The 27,252-nt window shown below is 36.5% G+C and overlaps 4 protein-coding genes across 4 annotated transcripts; 2 read left to right on the top strand and 2 right to left on the bottom strand.

Annotated features, from left to right (window-relative positions):
* Positions 1 to 1,459: 1,459 nt before the first annotated feature.
* Positions 1,460 to 7,126, bottom strand: LOC122314007 (bifunctional riboflavin biosynthesis protein RIBA 1, chloroplastic-like). The gene is made up of 7 exons (XM_043129373.1): positions 6,968 to 7,126; positions 5,507 to 5,900; positions 5,170 to 5,391; positions 4,206 to 4,528; positions 3,748 to 3,877; positions 2,873 to 3,169; positions 1,460 to 2,161 (listed from the first exon to the last, which is right to left on the bottom strand). Exons 1-7 carry the CDS (start codon positions 7,018 to 7,020, stop codon positions 1,889 to 1,891), a joined length of 1,692 nt encoding a protein of 563 aa, XP_042985307.1. The 5' UTR covers positions 7,021 to 7,126; the 3' UTR covers positions 1,460 to 1,888.
* A 3,665-nt stretch (positions 7,127 to 10,791) lies between these two features.
* Positions 10,792 to 13,948, bottom strand: LOC122312811 (protein FAR1-RELATED SEQUENCE 5-like). The gene is made up of 5 exons (XM_043127461.1): positions 13,886 to 13,948; positions 13,671 to 13,808; positions 12,361 to 13,589; positions 11,316 to 12,270; positions 10,792 to 10,860 (listed from the first exon to the last, which is right to left on the bottom strand). Exons 1-5 carry the CDS (start codon positions 13,946 to 13,948, stop codon positions 10,792 to 10,794), a joined length of 2,454 nt encoding a protein of 817 aa, XP_042983395.1.
* A 3,845-nt stretch (positions 13,949 to 17,793) lies between these two features.
* Positions 17,794 to 21,405, top strand: LOC122314081 (dicarboxylate transporter 2.1, chloroplastic-like). The gene is made up of 4 exons (XM_043129489.1): positions 17,794 to 18,864; positions 19,427 to 19,740; positions 20,373 to 20,821; positions 21,159 to 21,405. The coding sequence occupies exons 1-4, from the start codon at positions 18,061 to 18,063 to the stop codon at positions 21,272 to 21,274; spliced, it is 1,683 nt and encodes a 560-aa protein (XP_042985423.1). The 5' UTR covers positions 17,794 to 18,060; the 3' UTR covers positions 21,275 to 21,405.
* A 2,251-nt stretch (positions 21,406 to 23,656) lies between these two features.
* On the top strand, positions 23,657 to 26,188 carry LOC122312457 (phytosulfokine receptor 1-like). The gene has a single exon (XM_043127066.1). It carries the CDS (start codon positions 23,792 to 23,794, stop codon positions 25,823 to 25,825), a length of 2,034 nt encoding a protein of 677 aa, XP_042983000.1. The 5' UTR covers positions 23,657 to 23,791; the 3' UTR covers positions 25,826 to 26,188.
* The last annotated feature ends 1,064 nt before the right edge of the window (positions 26,189 to 27,252 follow it).

The following is a 27,252-nucleotide window of genomic DNA, read 5'->3' as shown; positions in this document are numbered from 1 at the left end:
GGAAAGGTGCCGGTATTTATAACGAGCGAGGGAAGCTTTTTCATCAAAATACGCTACATAAATTAGGCGGTGTGGATTGCTTCATGATACAGCTGGGATCTCGTGATGATATACCGAGTAAAGTCTAGACAACTCAGATGGAAATTTTAAAAAACACGGTTGGATACTTTGCCACGAAGGTACAGTCCTCTGGAATTTTTAATGACCTTCCATATTTGAGTTTTCGGAATTTTTATTCCGATATTTTATATTATCAAGTCAAAAAGCTTTTCAATGTTGAGAACGAGAGAGATTTTTATTTCAGCAAGCTTAGATATATTTTATAGAGTTTTGTTGTGTAAAAGTCATCTTATGTACTAATTTATGTATTAATACTGATGACTTCATATTTAAAATTTAAAGTGATACTATTTTTAATAAGGTCTATTTTCTGTCTAATCACATTAGATTGGTATACGTATTGGTACGCATAATCACTTACAATTAAATTTTTCTTACTTCTTTTTATGTAGTTATTTTATTCCTAAATATGTGTAGATCACGTTCCGTATTATTTAAATGATAAAATTTAAATTTTAAAATTTATTTTTTAAATTAAATTAAATTATATATTGTGCAGAAGCTTTGGAATAACAGTACTTAGTTATAAGGTCTGCAAGTTTCAATAGCAACACTCAGTTTAGTCAGTTATTTTGATTGAGATTCAGAATTACACGCATTGGGTTGATGACTTATTGGTTCATAGATGACCTACCATCTGATAGTACTTGGAGTGGATCGACCATCTCAGGCTAAGGCTATGTTTAGTAAGTGAAATGGTTTCAGGCTACTTTATTGCCGTTCACTATTTTTTTTTTAATTATTTTTTATTACTTTCTCATTACTATTCATAAATTATTTAAGATCATCTCAATATCCAAACATAATTTAAAGTCTTGTTTATTTTCATAACTTTTCTCAACTCATTTTATTTCATCTTATAATTATAACTTTATTAAATTTTCATACAAAATAAAATAAACAATTTAATTTTTTTAAATCTCAAAATAAAAATAATATTAAAAAATAATATTATAATAATATTTTATTTAATTTTTAATTTTTATCTCAACTCATCTACAAACACAAATCAGGCGTATCAATCTCGAAGTTCATTAAAGAACAAAAGAAAAAGAAAAACTTATTTTGTTTGTAAAATAATTTGTATTTATATTGTTTATGTTGTCAAGCGGGTGACGGTCGAAAATTGGAAGGTTACATGTATTGCATGTATATAGGTTGGCTTTCTTGACAATCTTCACGTGGTGGAGCCGTTTGTTTGGTAACAGTTTCAAAAGGGCTCCTCTGCCTTAGGTCCACAAGGAAAGAAAAGAAAGAAAAAGCAATAAACCAGAGACAATCAGACAGAGACACAGGGAGATTGATAGCTTTGAATACAAACCTATGGTACCAGCAAGAATAAGTTGATAGCTCTAGCTAAATGCATCAATTCTCATTTCGACAAATGAAGTACAAGGTTCGTGACCATAGCTGTGACCTCTTTAGGAAGCCATAATTCAGGAACTCGTAATGCCATCAAACAGAAACTAACTTCCATGAAAAATGGGATTAATTTCCTTGTTCAGAATTAAAAGAATGAATGACATCACAAAACACTTTGCCACAGTTTTTGCGAGGGCTTTTGGCTAAAGCATTTAACAACGTTTTGGATTCAGGTTCAATCGACAAAACAAAACGATATATGAACTGAATCCCATTAATCCATGTGATCGAGATTACTACCTTCGCTGGAGTCAGAAATACCGGTATCTCAGAATTGAATTATGTGTCTAAAATCCCCATTTTTGATGCCATGAAGTATGGACGATCATAGGGCAGGCAGCCTAACTTATGCTTCGTCAGAAACAGCATCAGATGCAACACTGACACCCGGTGTACCATTCCCACCGATGAGACTACTTGAATGGCCGTTAAATTCTAACCCATAGACATGGCCCATTTTAGCACGCTTGGTCTCCAAATATCTCCTGTTCTCCTTCGTAATCAGAGTTAATAATGGGACCCTGCCCACAATCTCCAAACCATAACCCTTGAGCCCAACATACTTAGCAGGGTTGTTTGTCATCAGCTTCATTGTCCGAACACCTAAATCCCTCAGAATCTGCAGTCACAAAGACAATACATTTTTGTCAAATGTGTTGTATTTCAGGTTGGAACTGCTGTAAAATGAACAATGTTTAGGACTTTGTTCATCCAAATTAGCTGTCAAAGGTATCTACTATCCAAGTTATATTCCAGTTGAGTATTTAAATAAAGCAGATATGAAATTTGACTGTCCTTAAAAACTTGATACACGAATGCAACTCTCTGTTACGGTTTTCAGAATGGCTTGATAGGACTTGAATGACAGCAGTTCAACAAGAGACAAGCAGCAACTCATCCAAAAGAGAATGCTGATCATGGCAGAGGAAGAGTTCTACTGGCACTTGAGTTGATTTCCCTTGCTTTAAGCCACCTTAGAACTCTATAGACGCAGTCTTGAGTCCATTTTAATAAAGTGCACTAATTCTGTCACGCAGGAGTCCAATGTTTTGGAGCTCACTTGATATTATTTTGCTAATAGTCCGAGTAAGCTCTATTTAAGGAGCCTTAGTTCATCAATAAAAATTATTAAATTAATGTAGAGAATTACTTTCCAAAGTTATGTTTAATTTTTAAAGGAGTTTCTAAATTTCACTAATAACCTAGTTTGTGATTAAACACTTCCTCATGGAGCATTTCAAAGTCTATGATTAAACAACTCATATTCTTTGTAAAACACTAATCAAAGTGTTGTAAAAACCTGCACGATAGAAATCCTACATTAGAGTACCTGTGCACCAATGCCATATTCTCGGGAGTCAACAGGCAATCCTAACTCCTCATTGGCTTCCACGGTATCACGCCCATCATCCTGGAGATTATAAGCACGAAGCTTGTGGCCCAAACCAATTCCCCTGCCTTCATGTCCACGGAGGTACACCAGTACACCCCTGCCAGCAGCCTCAATTTGCTGCATGGCAAGTGCCAGCTGGTTTCCACAGTCGCATCTCGCCGATCCAAAAATATCTCCTGTGAGACATTCTGAATGTACTCTCACAAGAATATCCTGTCCATCCCCAATGTCACCCTATCAACACAGTAGCATGGTTAAAAATCATATTAAAACTAATATTGGCCAAAAGATCCCTACATCTGAAAAATCAATCAAATTTATCTTTAAGGTTCAGTCACCATGCTAGTAGCAGCTCTCCCTATTATGGCTGTGTATGTGTGCTCAAACACGCATTCATGTACATAAATAACAGATTGAGTCAAAGCATGGTAAAATATGGACAATCTAATACCAAAAGAATCTGAATATTATAGCCTTCAAGGTGTGTAACGCCCCAATTGGAAGACCCAAATCACATGGCTTATACTCCAAAAGGACTAGTCATTGATCCAATTGGAGCTCCATTAGAACCTTATAAAGAGAAATAACTTCTCCTTCCTAGGCAACGTAAGATCCCATATACCACCCACCCTTATCAAATTTTTTTTTATAAGAACCCTTATCCTTATCATATGGGGTGTCATAGGGTGCCTTCTTTATTTAGGTTTCTTTACTTAGTCAAACCATTGGCCCTTCAGTCAGTTTTATTTAGGTTCTGCTTGCAATGAAATATTACAGTTTATTTGAGCATCAAAACTACAAGCATTGCTTACCTTAACCATTGCAATATGCTCAATCCCATCTAAGATGGATCTATAGCAGTAGGATGTAAATGGCCCCCACATTGTAGGTATCCTGGCAGTAGCAGAGCGATCGACCAATTTATCTCTTTTTCTTCTATACCTGACAAAAATTGTCCACATTAGAATGGAGCCTCTTTTATGTTTTTTTTTTTATAAGTAAGAATGGAGCCTCTTTTATGTTCTAACAAAAGAGCACCAAAACTACAAATAATATGCATAGCAACCCCCTCAATATAGAAGTTGATTTAAGAGAAGAAGAAAAAAACAGATCCTGAAAAAAATGGTTTTCCAGATAAGCTGATAGAGAGGTTGAATCAATTATGTGATGAACCAACCCAATAAAAAGGCAAGTCTCGAGAACAGGCCTAATAAAGCATGCACAAGACTCGAAAAACGAGTGTATATCCAAAACAGAGGAAAATTTTTACCTAATCAAATCAGCAATAGATATGATTTTCAAATTCTCTTGCTCAACAAATTTACGAAGCTTTGGTAATCTAGCCATGGAACCATCATCATCCACAACCTCGCATAGAACTCCAACAGGATCCAACCCAGCAAGCATGGCAAGATCAACAGAAGCTTCTGTATGCCCAGCTCTTTTCAGGACACCGCCATCTCTGTATTTCAATGGAAAAATATGGCCAGGGCGGTTGAAATCGTCAGCTTTTGAATCTCTGGATGCAAGAGCCAATACTGTTGTTGCCCTATCACAAGCTGATACCCCAGTGGTTGTACCATGTTTGGCATCCTACAAGAATAATGTAAGGCATTTATGTAGATCCATTATAGCTAGAGGATGGGTTATGCATGTAAAAAGACGATTCTATACTACGGTAAAGCAGAATACTCAATTGGATCTGTTATATGGCAACCAACTATCATAATAACTAGTTTTAGATGGCAGATTAAGCTTTTAAAAGGTTGTATCGGTATTCCATCATCAACATCCCTCAAATACATAGTTAACCAGTAAATTTTAATACATTAGACTAGCACATATAGTGAATACATGATACATTTTTTTGGTAAGTAAAATAAAGTTTTATTGAATCAAGTAAATATGTGTAGCCCAAATGCACAGAAAGTATTCAAAAGAGAACATCTAATTACAGTTTAGGATCTAGAAATGGATGGGAGAAAATCATGAGTACCAGCCCCACTGAACACAATAGCGGAGTCCCAAAAAAATAATGTATGAAAAAAGAAACATCCAATTACATGACGCGTTACATAGGTTCAATTAAATAAAAAAACAAAAAACTATCTCAATTTGAAGGAGTACAAATGGGATGAGGGTCTCTCTTATTTCAAACATAAATTATATCAAATACAGAAAATGGTAGAATACAAATTTCAAATAGAAAATTGTCAACTAGGAAATTTACTTACCACAGTCACTGTAAAAGCTGTACAGAGTTTCTCATCATTATCCTTCTGGGACACCATCAAAGGAAGCTGTAACCTTTCCAGATCTTCCTCTTTCATGCTTACACAAACTATTCCAGTTCCATGCTTCACTATAAAAGCCATGGCCTCAGGAGTTGCCAATTGTGCAGCCATTATTAAATCTCCTTCATTTTCTCTGTCCTCATCGTCCACAACTACTACAATCTGCATCACCATAAATTATAAGTGATGGAAAGATAACTGTTAAAGTATAGACAAAAGAATCAGATGTCTAACGCTAATAGGTTTGTAACAAGATAAAACTCAGGAAACAAACCACCTTTCCTTTGCGGACGTCCTCAATGGCCTCTGGGATGGAAGAAAAACCTTCTGTAGGGCGATCCAAATCAAATTCATCATTATCAATGGGAAAACCACCACCCGCAAGAGCGGTATCAGCTGCCAGAGTTCCAAATGCAACAGCATCGGGTTGTACCTTAATTCCAACTGATTGATCACCATTGAGGGTGCCATTTTCAATATTATTCTCATTGGCATAGGACAGAAGGTCACCTTCTCCAGATATCAATGCAGCTCTAGTTTTACCAACACCTTGAATACTTGAGGAAAATTTGCCACCCAGCTGGATCAAGGGCAAATCAGATGCATACCCTTTTGCCAGGGAAAGATTTACACTGAGCAATCCATTGAAGGAATTGAAGCTTTTGCATACCCTATATACAACATGTCAGTAAGGATAAGGGCATGAGCAATAGATAGGAAAGACCATGAAACTTGAAGTGTCTCTACAGACGAATGTTCGCAATGCAATTACAGCTTCAGAAATCTGAGCATTTTCCAAACCGAATTAGTATATGCAAACTCAAATACCTTCCATATTCTAGCTAGGACAGGAACCTATTTTTCAAGAAAATTATTTTTGAAAGCAGACCTTTTCAGATGCTTGAAGCTCACTGTGTCCTTTTCTTTTGGAAAAATGAAACCACTAAAAACTATCATGTTCCAATATGTATTCCCATCCTCTATTTTTTTTTTTTTTTTTGAACAAATTGTTTCTGATAATGCTGCCAAGCGGGATGCAAAGTTTGGATCATTGAGTTATTTATCAACCAAGCCCAAGTAATTGTGTGGCTTTGCAGGGTTTGTATTTTCCACTACCCAAACCACATAAACAAGGGAAAGGTTTATTTTTTGGGGCATCCAACCTCTATTTTCTCGGCGATTAGAAAGCAAAAGCAAGCCACAACTTATAGCTTCTCCTTAGAACTAAAAAAGAGAAAATCCACAAATAGATGGATCAGACCAATAAAATAGAAAAATCACATCTCATTCCCACATATAACAGCTGAAATCAATATGAAAAATCCATGTTCGATGAAATTCCCCACACCATATTCGCGAGGCTCTATGTTCCCTTTTTTCTATTGGGACCAGGTATCCGGTAACAAAGACCCGACTAATCCCGATGCTTTTCTATGTCCATTTATAAAGAGAATCTAACACGTACAAAGTTAACAGAATGATAATATTTTTTATTCTGTAATTATTGCTTTTGTACGTATTAACTTCTCTTTATACATGGACATATAAATGGAAAGAAATAATTGCAGGGTAAAAAATATTATCAATCTGTTATGTGTTTGAATTGTTCTTTATCATAAATGTTTGCTGTTTCTCCTTTAGATTTTGCATATCCGAGAATCCTTACATGATATGTAGAGGTGAAAAAGACATCAAAATAAAAGCATTAGAAGAAGAATGTAGAGAAAAGAGAACTTACTGCAGGCGAGAGAGAGGTGTCGTTGAAGGAGAAGAAATGTTGATGAACGCCATTGTTTCTTGCTGAAGCCACCCAAAGCGCAAATCCTAAAGCTCTCCACTCCTTAAAACAAGATTGGGGGGGCGGGGGCGGGTGGGGGATCCCTTGTATATATTGTGAGGGAAAGGAAGAAAAATAGAAATTTTTAGATAAAAGGTAGAAAGGATTGTGAAACAACGGCGACTTGAATGGGAAATGCAAAGTCGGCCGTGCGTGGGTGACGTATCTCTGTCCCCAACCAATAATATCACACCATCGTTCACCGTATCGTTAAGAATAATGATAGTCTTGTCGCTTGTTGACAACCAGCTCACAGCTTGGATTTAAAATAATAATAATAAATAAAAAAGTCTACTTGCAGTCGGGGAGCTGCAGTCGGCGTGCAAACGGTGCTGAGGTGGCGTTAATGAAAACGGGGCCGTTTTAATTTTGCTCGTTTCCCACCTTTTTTTTCTGACCTTTTACCTTCTGAAGACCTGAAGCTCCCTCTCCATCGTTTTGTCTCCTTGCTTTCCCGAAGCTCCCTCTCCAGCTAGCCCCTTCCATTGAAGCTCCCTCTCCATTGAAGCTCCCTCAAGTTTCGAAAGTCCAACGAAGCCGAAGCCCCTTCATTCGTCCGTCCCCTTCCTTCCCGATGTTTCGATTTTAGAAGAACCTCGAAGACCCGAAGCCCATTCCTTCCTCCTTGAAGTGTTTCTGTCCATCGAAGACTCTTTTCTTCTCCTTCTTTGTGATTTGAAGATCATCTCTCTCTGTTTTTCTGTCCCTAGATCCCCTTCCATTTCCCTTCATCCCCAGATTTCCATTGTTTCGAGAATGCGATTTCCCTGCCCCGAATCCCTTCCATTTCCCATTCCCTAACCCTAACCCTAACCCACCCTAACCCACACGTTTCCGTAACCCTAACCCTAACCCACCCTAACCCACACGTTTCCGTAACCCTAACCCTCAACCCAAATCCGTAACCCTAACCCAGGCCTTTTCCCCTCAGCCCGAATCCGTAACCCTAGCCCAGCCCTTTTCCCCTCAACCCGAATCCGTAACCCTAGCCCAGCCCTTTTCCCCTGAACCCGAATCCGTAACCCTAACCCAACCATTTTCTCCTCAGCCCGAAGCTCTAATCCTAGAATATGGCCATCAAGGAAGAAGGAAGAGTGTCGCCCTTGTCCAGTCCAGAAGGAAGGCAAGTATTCTATTTTTTTCATGCGTTATTTTGTTAGTCTGTTAATTTGTCATTGTTATACTTTTCTAGTCTCTAATTATGTCGGGAAAGATAATGTTCTTATTTATAGACAAGTACATTGACTTCAGCTTGGTTACTGTTTTCTTGCATCAATTTGACCCCAAAATGTAATGAGGAAGTATGGATGGACTGCTAAAGTTACATAAGGTAGTTGAAAACATATGCTTAGGATCAGTTTCAGCAGAGGAACCTTATCAATGTTTTTTAGGTCTGTTAAGAATGTACTTGGGCTGTTTAATTCCTTAATTTGCATATGGTTACTGTTTTCTTGCCTCAATTTTACTGAAAATGTAATAAGGAAGTACATTTGGGATCGATGGACACCTAAAGTGACATAAAGTAGTTCAAAACAGAGCTTAGGATCAGTTTTAGCAGAGGAACCTTATCAACATTTTTTAGGTATTTTAAGAATGTACTTGGGCTGTTTGGTTTGATTGTTTTGATTGTTATGTAACTAATAATGTTCTTATTTATAGTAGTATATATACAACTATACTATATACTATATATATAGTAGTATATATACTACTATACTATAGTATATACTATATATACTAATAATGTACTTGGGCTGTTAGTTACATAAATAAACAAATATATATACTAGTTGGTTGTCATTGTTTTTAAGATAAATAGTGATTTAACATAGCAACATATTTGTTACAGTCATATTTAACGTAGAAAGACATCCATATGCAGCTATTATTCTAAAAAAGCTTTAAGTGTGAATCTGTAATTACAAGTAAACTTGGGTCTTTGATTATTCAACTGTGTAGATGATTTAAGTGTTGTAAATGGGAATTCATGAAGGATACTTTGCTAAAATTGTATTGCTTGATTGACCATTTATTTCTACTACACTTCTTCAGCATGATGAAGTAGTGGGAAAACAACATAGATGTATGGTTTATGTGTGTCTTTTGATGTGTTTGTTTCCATTGTGATTATGGTTAATGCTAGAATCTCTACTACATCATCACTGTCTTCTTCATCCTGGTGCAAACGTACTTTGCCTCCTCCCTTGTGCTTCTGTGAGGTTGAAGCAATATTGAGATACTCAAAAACTAAAGCTAATCCTGGACGACCCTTCTTAGGGTGTCCCAAGTACAACACAAAGGTAATTACAAGAAGTTAATTTGTACTACAGCCAAGTTTACATTGCCATCATATTAACAAAGCTCTAACTCTTTTTATGTATTTGTGTGTAAATATCAGGGATTACCATACTGTAAATTCTTCAAGTGGGCAGACTTTAATGAATTCACTGCAGATCTAGAAGAAAGAAAAAATAAACTGTTAAGGAAGGAGGAAGAGCTTGAGAAGAGAGTCAGCGATGTCGAAAAAATTCAAAATGAGCTCCGTAAGATATTGGATGACATCGAGAAGCGAGAGATGGTGCTATCCGAGCGAAATGAGGAGCTCCAACAAATGGAGTTGATGCTACTCGAGAGAGAATCTGTCCTAAGCCGTTCACGCACACTACCCCGGGTGTATTGGGTTTTGTACTTGTCTTTTGTTGTTATTTATTGACCTGGTAGTGGTTTATGTTAGTTGAATTTGTAGTTTAATTGTTATAAGTTATTTAGTTGTGTTGTTTGTATAATTTAGTGTTGTAATTAGTTAGAGAACTTGTTTCTACTGTTTGTTCTTTTCTTGGTAGTGGTTTATGTGCTAATTATGAACTGTTTTAAGTGTTGTAACTGGCTTTATTTATTGCCATAAGTATAGTCTAGTGTTGTAAATATCTGGATATCTAATTTCTTTATTAGTTCCTTTAATTTATAGGGACTGAATTGTTATTATTTGTTTAAGTGGCCCAGGCGCTGCAGTTTCAAGTGTAATGTCCCGGGATGTGGTTTAAGTGTTGAAACCAGTTTTTATAAACAATTAAAAAAATCCTCCTGTTTCCTATCAAGTCCTCGTGCGTCTCCTGAACATGTGCATTGACTACCCTTTCAAACTGGTTGCATATATATGCTCGATCCCTGTAAGACCCGAAGCGAGTAAGAGTCCACCTACGTGCATTTACATAACAACAAGAGACCTGTCCTACTTCAAATTACGAAAACTTTCATCCGATAACCATCTGTCCATAATCAAATTACAACAGCTTTCACCACCTGAAAAGGGCACAATATCTATACATAAACAAGAGTCCACCTGTCCTGTACAAAGTTTATAACCACAAATAAAAAGAAAGAACCAATAAATTCTCCACCAACTTCCCATAAATCCTACCAAGACTAGTCGAACACTTAAGGCATTTCAAAACTTTTTTCACCAATTAGTTATTTACACAAAATTCCTGCAACCACCAATTCCACAGGATATGTCTTTAACTTTCTACCAAATCTGTACAAAGTTTGTTCCAGCCCCCTGAGAATCTTTACACAAAATAATCCACTTACCACCAATTAATGTAGAAATGGATATAACCACCAATACAATTCTTTCCACAAAATTAACTACAACCCCCAATTAATACAAAATTTGTACAGATTTCCACCAAAATCATTACAAACTCCTTCAATTAACCACCATATCATTTCTGCACTTCTGATCCATCCAATCCTTCTAGTACAGGTTGTGATCCATCCAACCCAAACAGTACCTGTTAAATATGACAATATAAAATATTTAGGCTAACATCAACATAACGTATAAAATATCAAAAGTTTAGAAATATTACACTTTCTTGACTCCCAGCCATATTTTGATTTCCGCTAATGTCAAAGGTTGAGCTGACTCGAATAGTCTAGTACAAAATGTAAACACAAAAGTATGGCAAATAGTCTCCAAATAAATTGACCCATTAGTGGTTAATGTTAATATGTAAAACTCCTCCTTTTTACTTAAGAAAGATATGTATGTATACCTGCATGTTTCCATCTATCTCTGCTGGCCCAAATAAATTCCTACATGTGTCCTAGGCTGGCGTATATCCTCCATCTCTCTGATATACACAAAACAAGAGAAAAATCGATCTAGTCACATTATTTGCATAAATAAATCAATTCAAATAATAACTGAATATTAAAAATAATTTTTATATTTCAGAATTCATACCTCTTTACGTTTGCCCAATAAATTTGCTTTCTTCGTCTTCGCTTTTCCTTTCCGGATGTGTTGCTCCATCCTGGATGCTCTCCTCAGGGATGGGGGTCTGCCTTTTCCTCGCACAACTTGTGGACTGAGAACTTGCTTCGAACTACCAATGATGGTTGTCTCCTCCCCTATTTTGGTCATTGAAGGGGGTTCTTGGTTGTCGCCATATAACTCAATCATTGCATTTAACTTTTTTGTCGCATCTTCAGTATGCTCTTTTGAACCCGCTGCACGAGTAATCATTTGATAACAAATATTCAATAAAGTTGAATATCTGTTAGTATCTTCTCGCTGATGCCCTGAGTCATATGCACTGTGGATTAAAGTGTATCTCCGTTTGATGTCTTTCCTCCATCGATCTAAAATGTACCTCGCTGGTAAAGATTTTATCCCATTACATTTGAATATGGACAAGACATGCCTACATAGTATCCCCCTCATCTGAAATAACCCACACGAACACTTAACTTCGCAGTTTTCCTCATTAAAGTCCACATAATATGTAATATTTTTACAGAACTCCTCAACACGAACTTCATCTTCTACCAGATATGTCTTCTTCACACCATCCCGTCTAAGTAGATATGGATTCATATCAAGCACACCCATAACTTGTTGCTGAACTTCTCTAAATTTGGCATTCGTGTACAACTCTTGGAATCTCTTCTCTATAGGAGATCTAGATATGCATGGAATTGTAACGCTAAAGGAGTGGAAGTCCGCGCTGATTTCATTCTCGATTTTCTTTCTCAATACATTGTCATATTGGTCGACGAACTCCTTCAAGTTTGTCTTCGCATGAACATACCCGTCGAAAAATGCATTCATGCTCTCGCTCCGTTGTGTGGTACTCATGCCAGCCCAAAAATACTCCTTCAGGAAGACCGGTACCCAATACGTGCGCTCAGAGTACAAACTTTACAACCAGCCATTCTCTTGCAACGTGTATGTGCTAATTAACTGCTCCCAGGATTTCTCAAATTCTTCAATATTTTGAGTGTCATACACACATTTCATTAGCTGACTTTTCAGGCCACTTTTGTAGGCACAATGAGAGCCTAGCTTCTCAGGGACTTTCTTAAGTATATGCCACAAGCAAAATCTATGCCGAGTTTTTGGAAATACAACAGCGATTGCATTCTTCATTGCTCTGTCCTGCTCAGTAATAATAGCTGGCGGGGCTAATCCATCCATACACTGCAGCCAAGTCTGGAATAACCAAATAAAAGTGTCTGTGTCCTCACTGGAAATTAACCCTGCCCCCAATAGAATCGACTGTCCATGATGATTTACACCAACAAATGGTGCGAAGGGCATCCCGTACCTATTCGTCAAGTACGTAGTGTCAAATGTTACCACATCACCAAAATCTTGATATGCTGCCCTACTGCGTGGATCTGCCCAGAATACATTCCTTAACCTCCCATCATCATCTAAATCCATCAAGTAAAAGAATCCGGGATTCTTGTACTGCATCCGAGAGAAATAGTCTCGTAGCGCTCCAGCACCACCTGATCCAAGTCGCAGATGTCTTGCCTTATCTATGTAGTTGCGACAATCTTTTTCCGAAAATGGCAGGTTCTCAAACCCTCCCGCGCCAACAACAAGAGACCCGAAGCTCTTGTTCATTCGGATGCCAGCCAGGTCATTAGTATCTAGCACTCTTTTTACAACCTCACTTACTTCACGATTACAACGGAAGAAGCGCGATTTCTGTGGGCTCAGTCCGTGATTGTGTGTATTATTAACTGTGGTCAACTTCATCTTTTCATCAACTTTTAAGGCATTAATCCTTGCCTTATAGTCAGTCTTAGCTGTAGGCCGTGGTTTGCCCATGTTCGTCGTTTTATTCCGAGCCTTTCCCCCACGAGCACAACCAAGAGTGACATATCTGACACTCCCTTTGTCATCCCTCTCACTCCTTTGTGTCATGGATCCAAATCCACATCTTTTAGCATATAACTTATAATAGCCATTTAATTCCTCTAAAGAATTAAACTCCATCCCTGTTCTTGGCTCCTCAATCATATCACCACATCCCAGCTCGTCTACCTGGGGTGACCCGGCATTGCCATCGCTTGTTTCCCATGAATCTGGCATATCCTCTTCACCTTGAGACTGAACTCTAGATGACAAACAGGGCGCTGCACTTTCACTAGGTGTATCCCCTTTACCAAATTTTTCGGCCGATCCGGAACTTGTAGCCATGAGAGGATTCGGACGACCCAACCCATGCTGAAAAGGGTAACCATCATTCTGTTGAAAACAAAAGCAATTAAAATTTATTAAAAGGAGGGGGGGGGGGGGGGAACAAACTTCGATCATCACCATCTGAATGTTGGCTTGAAGTTGGTGTGCATTTGGATATGGCATAATAGCCGGTGACCATGCAGGTGGGGCTCCATAGTAACCGTGCATGTAAATTGGAAAGTTTGGAGCAGTGGTTGGGATGGCCTAACATAAAAAGACCGGTACCCAATTAGCAACCATGCTATTGACGTAACAAATTCTATAAAAATCATATAACATACCTTGGTCAAGGGATCTACACTGAATGGTGTTGAGAGAGATGGGTTTTCATCCCCTATTCCCATGCTATCAAATAAAAATTCTGATCACTGAAAAGTCAATACAAGAAAGTCTTTAAAGTCAAGGAGCAAATCAAAAGCAAATAACTTGGATAAAGTGTAATAAGCAGATTTCCGCTAAAGTGTATCATAGATATGTCTTCCAGTTCATATTAATCAAGGAGCAAAAAAACAAATAACTTGGAGAAATAATAACATATAATTCAACCATTTCATGGAAATAAGCAAATAACCTCTTGTAATTCAAGGAATATGCCCCATCAACAAAAAGATAAAACAAATGCATTCAAAAGCATTTGAACTTTATGAAGAGATAAAACAAAGCATTCAAAAGCATACTCTGGCCCAACACCACCACCTATAATGTTCTCATTGAAATAATATTATTAGTTTAGAAGGACTGTTATTATTATAATATATTTGAAGAATTGTTATTATTATAAAAATAATAACAAATATATTTGAAGAATTGTTATTATTATTATTAAAAACTTTAGTACAAATATATTTGAAAGACTGTTATTATTATTATTATAAAGATAATAACAACTATATTTGAAGGACTATAAACCAAAACAATTCGCAAAACAAATAAACATATGATGCGTGGTCAATTTCTCATCATAATATCTTTGCCTTTCAACTGAGACCAAGCATAGTGCTATAATCTCATCATATTATCTGTTAGTAAAAAATAAATGTTTAGACACAGAGATTTTGTTGGCATTACACAAAATGTAGAGATTATAGCTTCACAGGTCTGTGTCTGCATGCATGCATCCTCTATTTCACGATCACGGACACCTCAACCAAATGGAGACTCGAGACTCCCGCTCCATCAAACAGAGCTTAACGCAAATCATAAAAATTTTTTAACAATAAATCAAACAGACCTTAAGGCAACTTCGGTTTTTAACAAAGCTTGATACAGAGCTTAAGGCAACTTAAAGGTTTTCCACAAAGCTTCAAACGTTTGAAGCTTACGGCAACTTCCAGGTTTTTAACAATGCTTCAAACGTTTGAAGCTCAAGCAAACTTCCAGGTTTTTAACGAACAGAGCTTCAAACATTTGAAGCTTAGGGTAACTTCCAACTTCTTAACAAAGCTAAACACGTTTAAACCTGAAGGCAACTTCCAGCTTTTTCACACCGCTTCAAAAAGAGGTCTTTTAGCATGGACTATAACCCACCTTGGGCTGTCCGAATGCAATCTCAGTAACAATGGGAGTAAGATGCACAGATCCAACAAAATTATAAAAATGCTAAAATTTGAGTTTTCAGTGTTTTGACAGGCGTGCGTATGAAGCACGAAGACCCACATCCCATACAGATTCATATCTCTCCCATTAATCTAAATCAAAAATATACACACGCTACAGAAGACCCACACGCAGAAGAAGCACGAAGGGATTACCAAGTTTCTTTTTACAAACGACAATGCCGAAGGAAAAGAGATGGTGATCAATCCTTGCTCTTGAATCTTCGAGGTCGTACTTATTCCACGGCTCTGGCGCTTGGGTTCAGTCCCTTGTGGTGCGTGCTTCTTTCAACATTTTAAACCAGATGAAACCCAAAAAAAATTCAGGCCACTTTTGTACAAAACAAAAACCTGCTCAGAATCAGCTGCATGAACCAAAAGGTTCGGAATCAGCTGGATGAAGGAGACCCGAATCGGCAGCATGAAGGAGACGCCCCGAATGCATGAAGAATACGCCCCGAACAAGCTGCAAATCCAAGCCGAAACCTGCTCAGACTTCCATTTTCGCTTGCCCAAGCTTGAAGCTTGTAGAACACGCCAACCAAAATCTTTTGGTGATCACAGTTTCCCGCATTTGAACTTTTCTGCCATTTTTTTTTTTTTAACGGCTGACGTCAGCCGACTGCATCTCGTTTGCAGCTCCCCGACTGCCTGTAGAAGAATTGATAATAAATTATGTAAATTTATTTTATGATTTTGTAATTAAAGAAGTGATTCTTAATAAAATTATATATATTTTAAAATTTTTTTTAATGGTTAAAAATGTTTAAAAAATATGTAAAATATAATAATAATAAAAAATATTTTTATTAATGATAAAGTGATAAAATTATATTACCTTACTTGTAAACTGGTTGTTAACCAGTTGGAAGGATATCATTACCATTTTCTTAATATAAATTTTTTATAGAGTTATTTTTATTTATATATTTTGTATATTTTATAAATGTGATTAGTTATATTATTTTTAATATATAATAATTATTTTAATCAAATAAAAAATATATAAAAATGAGTGTACATAATATAACTCTTTAAAATTGTTGACTCGTAATTAGTATATTTTTATTGTCAATAAGATAAGATAATTTTACTATTAAAAAAACAAAATATACGATGAAAGGATAACTTTTAGTAGGCTTAACATTTGTACTGATTTTGATTTGGATAAACAAAAAAACATTTGTACTGATTTAACCCCAACAGGCACAAGTCTCAATAAACATTTCAAAATATCAGATATAACTTTAAAAGAAATGGAAATATAGTATTAAAATTATGAATAAGGTTACGTACAGTCATGAAGTGGGTAGATGTTGTATAATTACTTTGAAAAATAGTAAAATTTTCGATTAAAAAGTTATGATTTTTTTTTTTATGTAAATTCTATATTAATTTAATTTTTTTAAAAAGACTACGCGGCGCTTGCATAATTACGACTGTAAATATTATTTCTTTAAAATTTTATTGGTCAGGACTAGTAGTTAGAATTTAACACGTAGTTGTTGCAAAACATTGACATCCAATAGGAAGCATGCGGGTGACAGAGATAGGTTGTGTGACCGGTGGGTGTAGTGATTTTGGCTGGAGTTAAAAAATGAGAGGGGCGTGGAAATCAGAGAAAATGGCCCCACTCTTTCTTAATTCTTTTGGGTTTGGGTCAGATCTATGGCTTTAAAAATTGCGACTCCAAGGCGCTACTTCCTCCACTTTGACCACCTCTTCATCGGCCTTTCTAGCCATTGAAAGGGATCCCTCCCTGCCTCCGCCTATCCCGGCTAATCTTTATTTTAAAACTTGTTATTTCAATATCACTTGTTGATGCGCCACATTTTGAAAAAGTTTTTTTGCTATATATACGTATGTAATACACATAGGTATATATTATGAATAGGGCTATGTATTCTTCTCATTATATAAAATAAAAAATTTATGCTTCACTAATATAAATAGCTATATCATTTTTTTTAATATAAAATAACTGATTTAACTAATTACATTAATAAAATGCATAAAAAATACATAAAAGTGATTATATACAACAAAACTCTATATAAAATTTGACACTTGTAATAATAACAAATTCTAAATGACATATTCTGATCCCACTTTCATTTTACTATTATAAGATAATATTTTTTATCAACTTTTTATTTTTTGATATAAAAGATTATTTGAAAGTGATTAAATTGTCGTATTTTCAATAATGTGATAAAAGTGGAAAGAGAATATAGTATGTAGCATTATTATTATTTTTGTTATAACTATTAAAATCATAGGTTATTTTTTAAAGAAAGATTTCAGAGTTGATGAATAATGACAATTCATTATAATAAAATAAAAATAGAATGAGTTTGTTAAAATCATATAATATATATATAATATTAATAGGTATAATATAACAAGCATATATATATATATAAAGGAATATAAGAAATTTCTCATTTATCTATTTAATTTTATGATTTGGTTTGGGAGTTGGCACCCACAAAATAGCTGACGTCAGTCCAAATATACCATGGCCAACCAAACACAGATACCATTCCCCTATCAAATTCAGATGTTATTGACCCTTCAGTTTCATATACAGCCAATACAACACCTTATAAAACGGAAGTTTCTGCTGTTTCTGTTCTTTTTAACTGTTGTATATGTCTTCAGTCCTCCCATAGATTTGATTTCCCTCCGCACAAAACCTGCACGCACACTGATTGTATCTAACAGTAATACTGTTGTCTTCCACCTCTCCTTTCGGAAGTTCTCTCTCTCTCTCTCTGTGTCTCAAATCTGCTCTGCAGTGCACTCTTCTCCACCCCCATCCCGCAGCCACTACCAAAGCTCTCTGCTTTTTGGCTAAACAAATGGAGAGCTTCGCACTGCATTCTATCTCCACCTCCTTCTCTCTCCCCTCCCGCACTTCGTTCCTCCTCCACCGCTCCCGCCCCATCTCCAAATCCCCACCTTTCCTTCCTACCCTCCGATATTCCTCCTCCTCCTCCTTCTCCACCTTCTCCTCCTCTTCCTTTCCCCCTATCCCAAAGCCTTCCCTCCTTAAATCACGTCTATCACCAATTCACGCCTCCTCTTCCTCCAAAACCACAAACCCATCTCCGCCTCCTCCTCCTCAAGGTGCCAAACCCATCCCGTTCATAATCTCAATCTCTATTGGCCTCATTGTCCGCTTTCTCGTCCCCAAACCCCCACAAGTCACTCCCCAGGCCTGGCAATTACTCTCCATCTTCCTCTCCACCGTCGCCGGCCTCGTCTTGAGCCCATTGCCCGTCGGCGCTTGGGCTTTCCTCGGCCTCACCTCCTCCATCGTCACCAAAACGCTGACCTTCTCCAGCGCCTTCGCCGCGTTCACCAACGAGGTCATCTGGCTGATTGTCATCTCCTTCTTCTTCGCCCGCGGTTTCGTGAAGACCGGGTTGGGGGATAGGATCGCCACCTATTTCGTCAAGTGGTTGGGGAAAAGTACCCTGGGGTTGTCATACGGCTTGACGATTAGCGAGGTGCTTATCGCGCCGGCAATGCCGAGCACCACCGCGAGGGCTGGTGGCGTGTTCTTGCCGATAATCAAGTCATTGTCGCTTTCAGCCGGGAGCAAACCGGGGGATCCCTCGGCAAGAAAGCTCGGGTCTTATCTCATTCAGTCCCAATTTCAGGTTGAACGGATACTGTTACTGTATAGATAATGATCACAATAAATGTAGTACGTTTTTTGTTTTTTACTGCTGCTTAATCGATACCGATATTGGAAGATAGAAAACACAAATTCCCGCATTTGTTTGCATTATTAGTGATATCATGTATTCATCAGATGACGTTCATTCAAATTGATAATATTTATTTTGTATTGCCTAAAAAAATGATGATTTTAGTGCTACTATAGATAATATTTATTTTCATATTTGAAAACGCTTTTTAGATAATAGATCAATTGGAGAATAAAGGAACATTTAGGCATGTTCATATTTATATATGTCATTATAGAAGGTTGATTATGAGATTTCCTCTTTACCGGATACCTCTATTTTTTAATTACTCTGTCTTCCTGGGACAGATGGAGGTGCATTGGAAGATTTCTGCAATTCTTTTTTTCAGCATTTAGGCATATTATGCTCTGTTCCGTTATGATTTTTGAATGTGTATCGTTCCATCTTCATGGTAGTTTTGTTATCATGTGACAACTCGGTGACTAATGCATTACTCACGTGTGTGTGACAGTCTGCTTGTAACTCTAGTGCTCTTTTCCTAACTGCTGCAGCTCAAAACCTGCTCTGCCTCAAATTAGCCGAGGAGCTAGGGGTGGTCATTACAAGCCCCTGGATTTCTTGGTTGAAGGCTGCTAGTTTGCCAGCACTTGTCTGTCTCCTAGCTACTCCATTAATCTTATACAAGCTATATCCTCCTGAAGCCAAAGATACACCAGATGCCCCTGCCATGGCTGCAAGGAAACTGGAACACATGGGCCCTGTCACCAGAAATGAGTGGGCGATGGTTGGTACAATGCTTCTTGCAGTCTCTTTGTGGGTCTTTGGGTATGTAGTAGGCCTTTGTGCTGTTTAATGCAAGTTATCATCTAATAAGTAATATATATCAATTAACCAGAATGACAGGGAGAGTTGAAGTCTCCATTTATTTTTATAGCCCTTGATCCTGTTCCACTTCATTTGAAAATGAAATATTGTGATGAGCGTGTGCAACCATTCACTGTGCTTGATACCTTTCAGAAAGTTCCAAGCGATAGCAGTAAAAAAATATGCTACGTATTCTGCACATTTTTGTTTAACGATTTGGGGATTCCCATGGTTTGGTTTCAGAATATCAGAAGTGAAAGGTTGAAATGTGGGTTGTCTTAAATCAACATGACAGTGCCCTCTGATCACATGAGTAATAATCTCTAGTATCTTTTGGAATGTGTCGACCAATTTCCCTAATGCTGCACGGAAATATGTTCTATATTTGATCCATTTTTGGAGCTTTTGTTTGAATGTGATCATATTCCCAATAATAATCATTCTATTTCTTAGTGTATATATAGAATGTGCTATATATAATATATTTTTTAGATCACAGTTCGCAACTCATTATGTTTGCAAGTTGTGGTTTCTATTCAAATCTGTTTTGTCCTGTTAGGCTTCTGAATAACGACTATTTTGTTGGTCTGTAGAGAGGCTCTTGGTATAGCAAGTGTTGTAGGTGCAATGATAGGCTTATCGATACTCCTTTTGCTGGGAGTCCTGAATTGGGAGGATTGCTTAAGTGAAAAATCAGCATGGGATACCTTGGCTTGGTTTGCGGTTCTAGTGGGTATGGCTGGACAATTGACAAACCTTGGTATCGTCGCCTGGATGTCTGATAGTGTGGCCAAGTCCCTCCAGTCTCTCTCTCTAAGTTGGTCAGCGGCATTTGGCATTCTTCAGGCATCTTACTTCTTGATCCACTACCTCTTTGCAAGTCAAACAGGTCATGTTGGAGCTTTATACTCTGCATTCCTTGCAATGCACTTGGCAGCGGGGGTTCCTGGCATGTTGGCAGCTCTGGCTTTGGCTTACAACACTAATCTTTTCGGTGCTATAACACATTATAGCAGCGGTCAGGCTGCTGTATACTATGGAGGTGCGACTCTTTTATACAGTCATGTGTAAATTATTCATTTATCCTTGCTTTTAGACGAGGGTTAGTCTTATTTCATTTCACTTATGGTTCTGATCTATAGTTTCCGTTTCTCATTTCCACCATTTCTTTTGGAGGGTTTTACTTTCTGCTATTCGGTTCGTTAGTGATGGAAAATAGAAGGTTTTTGTTGTGATTATTGCCATGATTGATGATCATAAATCATTTGAAGATGTCAATATTCTTTCATTCTTCTTTATTTGAATATTATTATTTCTCTTGTCCTTTTAAAATCTATTGCAGTGTGATGTCTAATTAGATTTTTATTGTTCTTGAACAGCTGGTTACGTTGACCTTCCCGACGTATTCAAAATGGGCTTCATAATGGCTCTTACAAATGCCGCCATCTGGGTAGTAGTTGGAGGATTTTGGTGGAAGTTTTTGGGCCTCTATTGATTTTCAGTTACAACATAAGTAAATCTGGTGTATGTTGTCCTGTTGAGGACATTGTTGAGCTCCCACTTTTTATGTCGAAGAAACTTTTCATTTTTAGTAGTTATTTTTATGAGCTTGAGCTCTGTTTTAAACATCTCATCTTATTATTACAATTTTTTTAAATTTTTATACAAAATATAATAAATAATTTAACTTTTTCAAGTTTCAATTTAACCTTTTCAAATCTCATAACAATAATAATAATATTTTATTTAATTTCAGTGAATGAATAGTACTTGAGAAGACTTGGAATATATCCTCTCCCATTCTACAGCATTTTCGCTGAATGCCAATTGGTGGCTTGAATGTTTCATTGTCAAATGATATTTTTGAACCAGTTAAGGGAACCCAAGCAATAATCTTGGGGCTGGATGTCCTGGTATCTTGACAATGGATCCGATCCTGCTTTGAGTTTTTCAGCCAGTCATTCATGTAGTATGCATGCACAAGTGGATATCCTGGTATCTTGACAATGGATCCGATCCTGGTATCTTGACAACTTGATGCTATTTCCAGTAATAAAAAAACAGTTGAAAGTTTTTTCCTTCAGATAATACGTACCGCCCTGTCCAATAAATTAGACGTACGCACCGTTTCGCATGTCTGGGAGTCCAGAGGAGGAGCTGCGAATGTTCATTGTTCAGTTCGATTTCGCACAGCGAAGAGAAGCGGAAAGCACTGCCAGACGCACCGTTTTGCACCCCTAGGAGTCCATTTTGTTTGGTACGCACCGTTTTTTTTTTAATTTACGTGTAGTTATAGGGTGTGTAAATATCATACAATCGTTTTAAAAAATAATAAAATTTATGATTAAAAAATTAATTTTTTATATAAATTTTATATTAATTTAATTTTTTTAAAAAAACTGTTAGATACGTACATAATTATAATTATAAATATTATTTCTTTCTTTTTAACATAATTCCTTCATTTAGCGCATTCTATAACTACCGTTTTATTTAACCCGCTGGCAGCCACGTGGATTTCGTGTGCAGGGGTACACGAAATCACCTGCCTTTAACTTTTTCCTTGAAAAATACAGATAGTAGGTAAAAGCATGTGTGGCCGCTTGACTCCCAACTCCTTCGTAGGTAGTCGGGGGACCGGTTGTAGAGAAAAACTGAGCAAAGTGGATTATTTTAGTACCGCAGTATATCATGTTGTCAAAAGCGGTAGGTAAGTCGGTTTGGATATTAAATTCTTTCAAGTTATTTTATCTTATTTTAATATTTAAACATAATAATTTTTAATTTTTTAATCTAATTATTATAATTATTTTTAATTTTTTAAATAAAATATAAAAAATAATTCAATTTTTCTAAAATAATATTAAAAAATTTATATTCTAATAATATTTTATTTTATTTTAACTCTTATCTTATCTAAACTCAATTTACTATCTAAATCTCTCCTTAATATCTTGTTAGAATAATATATTTTATTAAAATAAATAGAGTTAAAAATTTAATAAAATATTATTCTAATATAATTTTTTAATATAATTTTTATTTTAAAATTTTAAAAAAATTATATTATTTATTATATTTTATTTAAAATTTTAAAAAAATTATAATAATTAAATAAGATGACTTCTCATTAGTTACACAGTTCAAATGAGATGAAATATTTTGTTAAAAGTTAAATAAAATATTTTTATAATATAAATTTTTAATATAAATTTTATTTTAAAATTTAAAAAAATTAAATTATTTATTATATTTTATATAAATATTAAAAAAAATTATAATAATTATATAAAATGAGATAAAATTATTTAATTTAAAATATTTAAAACTGCCATTTAGACCATCAAACGGCCTGAAAGAAGGGAAGGGTCAGAGCTCCTCTGAACACAGAAACGGTGACTACTTTTTGCCAAGCTTTTTCAATTATGTCGCTTTTTCAACTCTCTTGACGCCGGCTTTCTCGTGCTACTACATCCGTATATATCGGGCAGGATCAGTTGCCAATCGGTATCCCCTGGCTGGCTCCACAAATGCATGTTATCTATCAGGAGCGACTACGTAAAAAATATTGAAACTGTTGAAAATCGAGTCGCAATTAAGTAAGATACGCTCGGATATAAAAATGTTTCATTTTATTTTATTATTATAATTTTATTAAATTTTTACATAAAATATAATAAATAATTTAATTTTTAAAATTTTAAAATAATAATAATATTAAAAAATAATATATCATTCAAATTTTATTTTTTATTTCAATCCATTTCGTCCCAATTTACTATCTACACGGCAGGTAAAGTAATTGTAAATCATTACGCCTATTGCTGGTCCCTTCCATGTCATTTTCATCTGAAATCCAGTTGAAGAAGCATTAATGGCTCATGGGATTCTAAGAAAGATAAGAGATGAACTGGACCAAAAAGGAAGAAAAGAAAAATGGGCTTTCAAATCCTCTTCTAGATTAACTCCCCCCCTCTCCTCTCTCCAAATATTCCTTTTGTACTCGCATACAATGTGCTTCCGACGTTTCTTTCTGTCCTTCTTTTTATTGGCCTTCCGTTTCGAGGTTTCGATCTCAAGCTCTAGTAGCCTGGCATGCAATTCAAATGACCTTAAAGCATTGACTGGTTTATCCAATTGCTTAGGATCGGTGGTTGTTGGGTGGAACAGCGTGGTCTCTCCTGATTGCTGCAATTGGACTGGTGTCACTTGTGATAGTTCCACTGGTTCTGGCAGAAGGGTAGTTGGCTTGGAACTTGTTAGCAGAAAACTCACGGGGAAGATCTGTGAATCCTTGGCAGACCTTGATCAGTTGAGATTTCTAAACCTCTCTGATAATCTTCTAAGCGGTTCACTTCCTGATGATTTGTTTAGACTGCAAAACTTAGAGATCATAGACATAAGCTCTAATGAATTTGTTGGTCCTATCAACGGAGGCATGTGTGCATCATCTTCTTCTATTCGAGTGCTTAACTTCTCTGACAACCATTTTACTGGGGGAATTCCAAAAGATTTGGCAAATTGTACCTCTCTTCATCATCTCTCCTTTCATGGGAATTATTTATCAGGAAGTTTGCCTGATGGTGTCTTCCAGCTGCAGAATCTTTGTGAACTGCATATTCAGGATAATAGTTTCTCCGGGCCGCTGAAGAATGGAGTTGCTAACCTTTCCAACCTTGAGAAACTGGATATTTCCTCTAATTTGTTTTCTGGAATTCTTCCAGATGCTTTTGGGAGCCTTACAAGACTTGAGCAGTTCTCAGCCTCCTCAAATAAATTCATGGGTCGTTTGCCTATTTCTGTTGTGAACTCGCCGTCACTTCAAATGCTCATCTTGAACAACAACTCTCTAAGTGGTCCAATCAATCTCAATTGTTCTGCAATGAAAAATCTGGTCTTCCTCAATCTTGGTTCTAATCTGTTCCACGGTCCAATTCCTGATGGTCTATCCTTCTGCCGTAGATTGGCTGCTCTTAATCTTGCCCATAACAACCTACATGGTAAACTTCCCAATAATTTCAAGAATCTTGACGCTCTAGCATATCTCTCTCTCTCAAACAACAGTCTTGAAAATATATCCTCAGCTCTTGAGATTCTGCAACACTGCAAGAACCTAAGTACGCTGCTCCTTACGTTGAACTTTTATGACGAAGAAGTGGCTGATAGTTGGAATCTACAATTCCAGAACCTCAGGGGTCTAGTTCTTGCCAAATGTAATCTTAGAGGTTCAATCCCACAATGGTTGAGAAGTTGCACTAAGTTGCAGCTCTTGGATTTATCGTGGAATCGTTTGGGTGGAAGCATTCCATCCTGGTTTGGAAAGTTTGAGTCCCTGTTTTACTTGGATTTGTCAGATAACTCTCTCAATGGGGAGATACCAATGATCTTGACACAATTAAAGAGCCTCAGAAGCGGGAACATCTCATTAGAAGAAGAGCCTTTCTCAAGAGCCTTTCAGCTTTACTACTACACTCGTGGACAAGGTGGGCAAAGGTTGGGCTATAAGCAGATTTCTAGCTTTCGACCAACTTTAGACCTAAGCAACAACATGCTCGAGGGACCAATCTGCCCATGTTTTGGAGATCTGAAGGAGTTGCATGTTTTGATGCTGAAAGAGAATAATCTATCGGGAACTATTCCAGGGAGTTTATCAACAATGAGAAACTTGGAGATTTTGGATTTGTCTCATAATAAACTGTCAGGAGAAATACCTCATTCTCTATTAAAACTCAGCTTTCTGTCGAATTTTGATATATCATATAATCAGCTGTGTGGGGAAGTCCCAAAAGGAGGTCAGTTCGATACATTCCCAGATAGAAGCTTTGACGAAAACAACGGGCTGTGTCGTGTGGGCTGTACTTGTGAATCTGAACAAACTCCGATTCATTCTTCGAGAGAGAAAGAGATGACAATCTTTGGCTGGCAGTTTGGAGTCGGAGCTGCAAGTGGTTTTGTTCTTACTGTCATCTGTTGCTACATGTCCGGATGGATGCTTCCGAGGCCGCGAAAAAGAAAGAAGGCAGCCGAGTTTTCTTCGATAGATTGACAGGATTGCCTTTGTTCACTTCATGCGAATATCAATTTGTGCAGAAAGAAGGCAAGTACGACAAATCATCGACTTTCAAGATTGTAGTAGAAAACCAATAAAGCGAGTTAGTTATTTAAGAGAACTGGAGGAAAAGGAAAGGAACAGGCTTTATGTTCATATTATTATTATTATTGTTCACCAAACTGCTGTTATTTTTTATGAAAAATATTTTAACTAAGAAAGATTATTTGCATTTTTTTTTTCTCTTTTTTATTTAGCTTGAGCTCTGTTTTACCTCTGCATAATTGATCAATATGATCTTAACTATTTGTATGATTTTGCAGTCACAAATAATATGTTGTTACTGAGTTGGGTTTTGCACCTTAGAGACAACAAGATGTGTATTGAAATCTTTCATGCAGCAGAAAAGCAATACATATATTTATATATATATATATATATATATTTATATAAAATCAACTTCTTAAACAAAGGCCATGCAACAGCATCAATATATAAGCTTATCCACAACACAACAATAATAATAGTACCTTTCTTCCAAAACGACCCAGAACGACCAATGCGATGAATGTATATCTCACGATTGTTTGGAAGGTCATAATTGATCACCAGGGAAACATGACAGGAGAAAAATGAAGAGAACATGAACAGAAAAGCATAACCACCACAATTCATTCTAAAAAATAAAACTAACGTATACCATAGCTATGGAAGCTCAAATGCACGAGGCCATGTGACCATCAGCGATGAAACAGACAACTTAATGAGTAAAAAAGAATCATATGATCTTTTGTCTACAGAGGACAAAATGCATACCATACAAATTATAAACTTTTTGGAGCACATGGGCCCTGTCACCAGAAATGAGTGGGCGATGGTTGGTACAATGCTTCTTTCAGTCTCTTTGTGGGTCTTTGGGTATGTAGTAGACTAGTAGGCCTTTGTGCTGTTTAATGCAAGTTATCATCTAATAATTAGTATATGTCAATTAACCAGAATGACAGGGAGAGTTGAAGTCTCCATTTATTTTTATAGCCCTTGATCTTGTTCCACTTCATTTGAAAATGAAATATTGTGATGAGCGTGTGAAACCATTCACTGTGCTTGATACCTTTGTGAAATAAATGATCTTGTTCCATTTATTTTTGTTCTGATTATTGCTATGATTGATGATCATAAATTATTTGAAGATGTCAATATTCTTTCATTCTTCTGTATTTGAATATTATTATTTCTCTTGTCCTTTTAAAATCTATTGCAGTGTGATGTCTAATTAGATTTTTATTGTTCTTCAACAGCTGGTTACGCTGACCTTCCCGATGTATTCATAATGGGCTTCATAATGGCTCTTACGAATGCCTCCATCTGGGGAGTAGTTGGAGGATTTTGGTGGAAGTTTTTGGGCCTCTATTGATTTTCAATTA

Source organism: Carya illinoinensis, chromosome 6, assembly GCF_018687715.1.
Source record: "Carya illinoinensis cultivar Pawnee chromosome 6, C.illinoinensisPawnee_v1, whole genome shotgun sequence".
NCBI classification, from domain to species: domain Eukaryota; kingdom Viridiplantae; phylum Streptophyta; class Magnoliopsida; order Fagales; family Juglandaceae; genus Carya; species Carya illinoinensis.
Note: the sequence above shows the minus strand (reverse complement) of the source record. Positions and strands in the feature narration are given on the sequence as shown.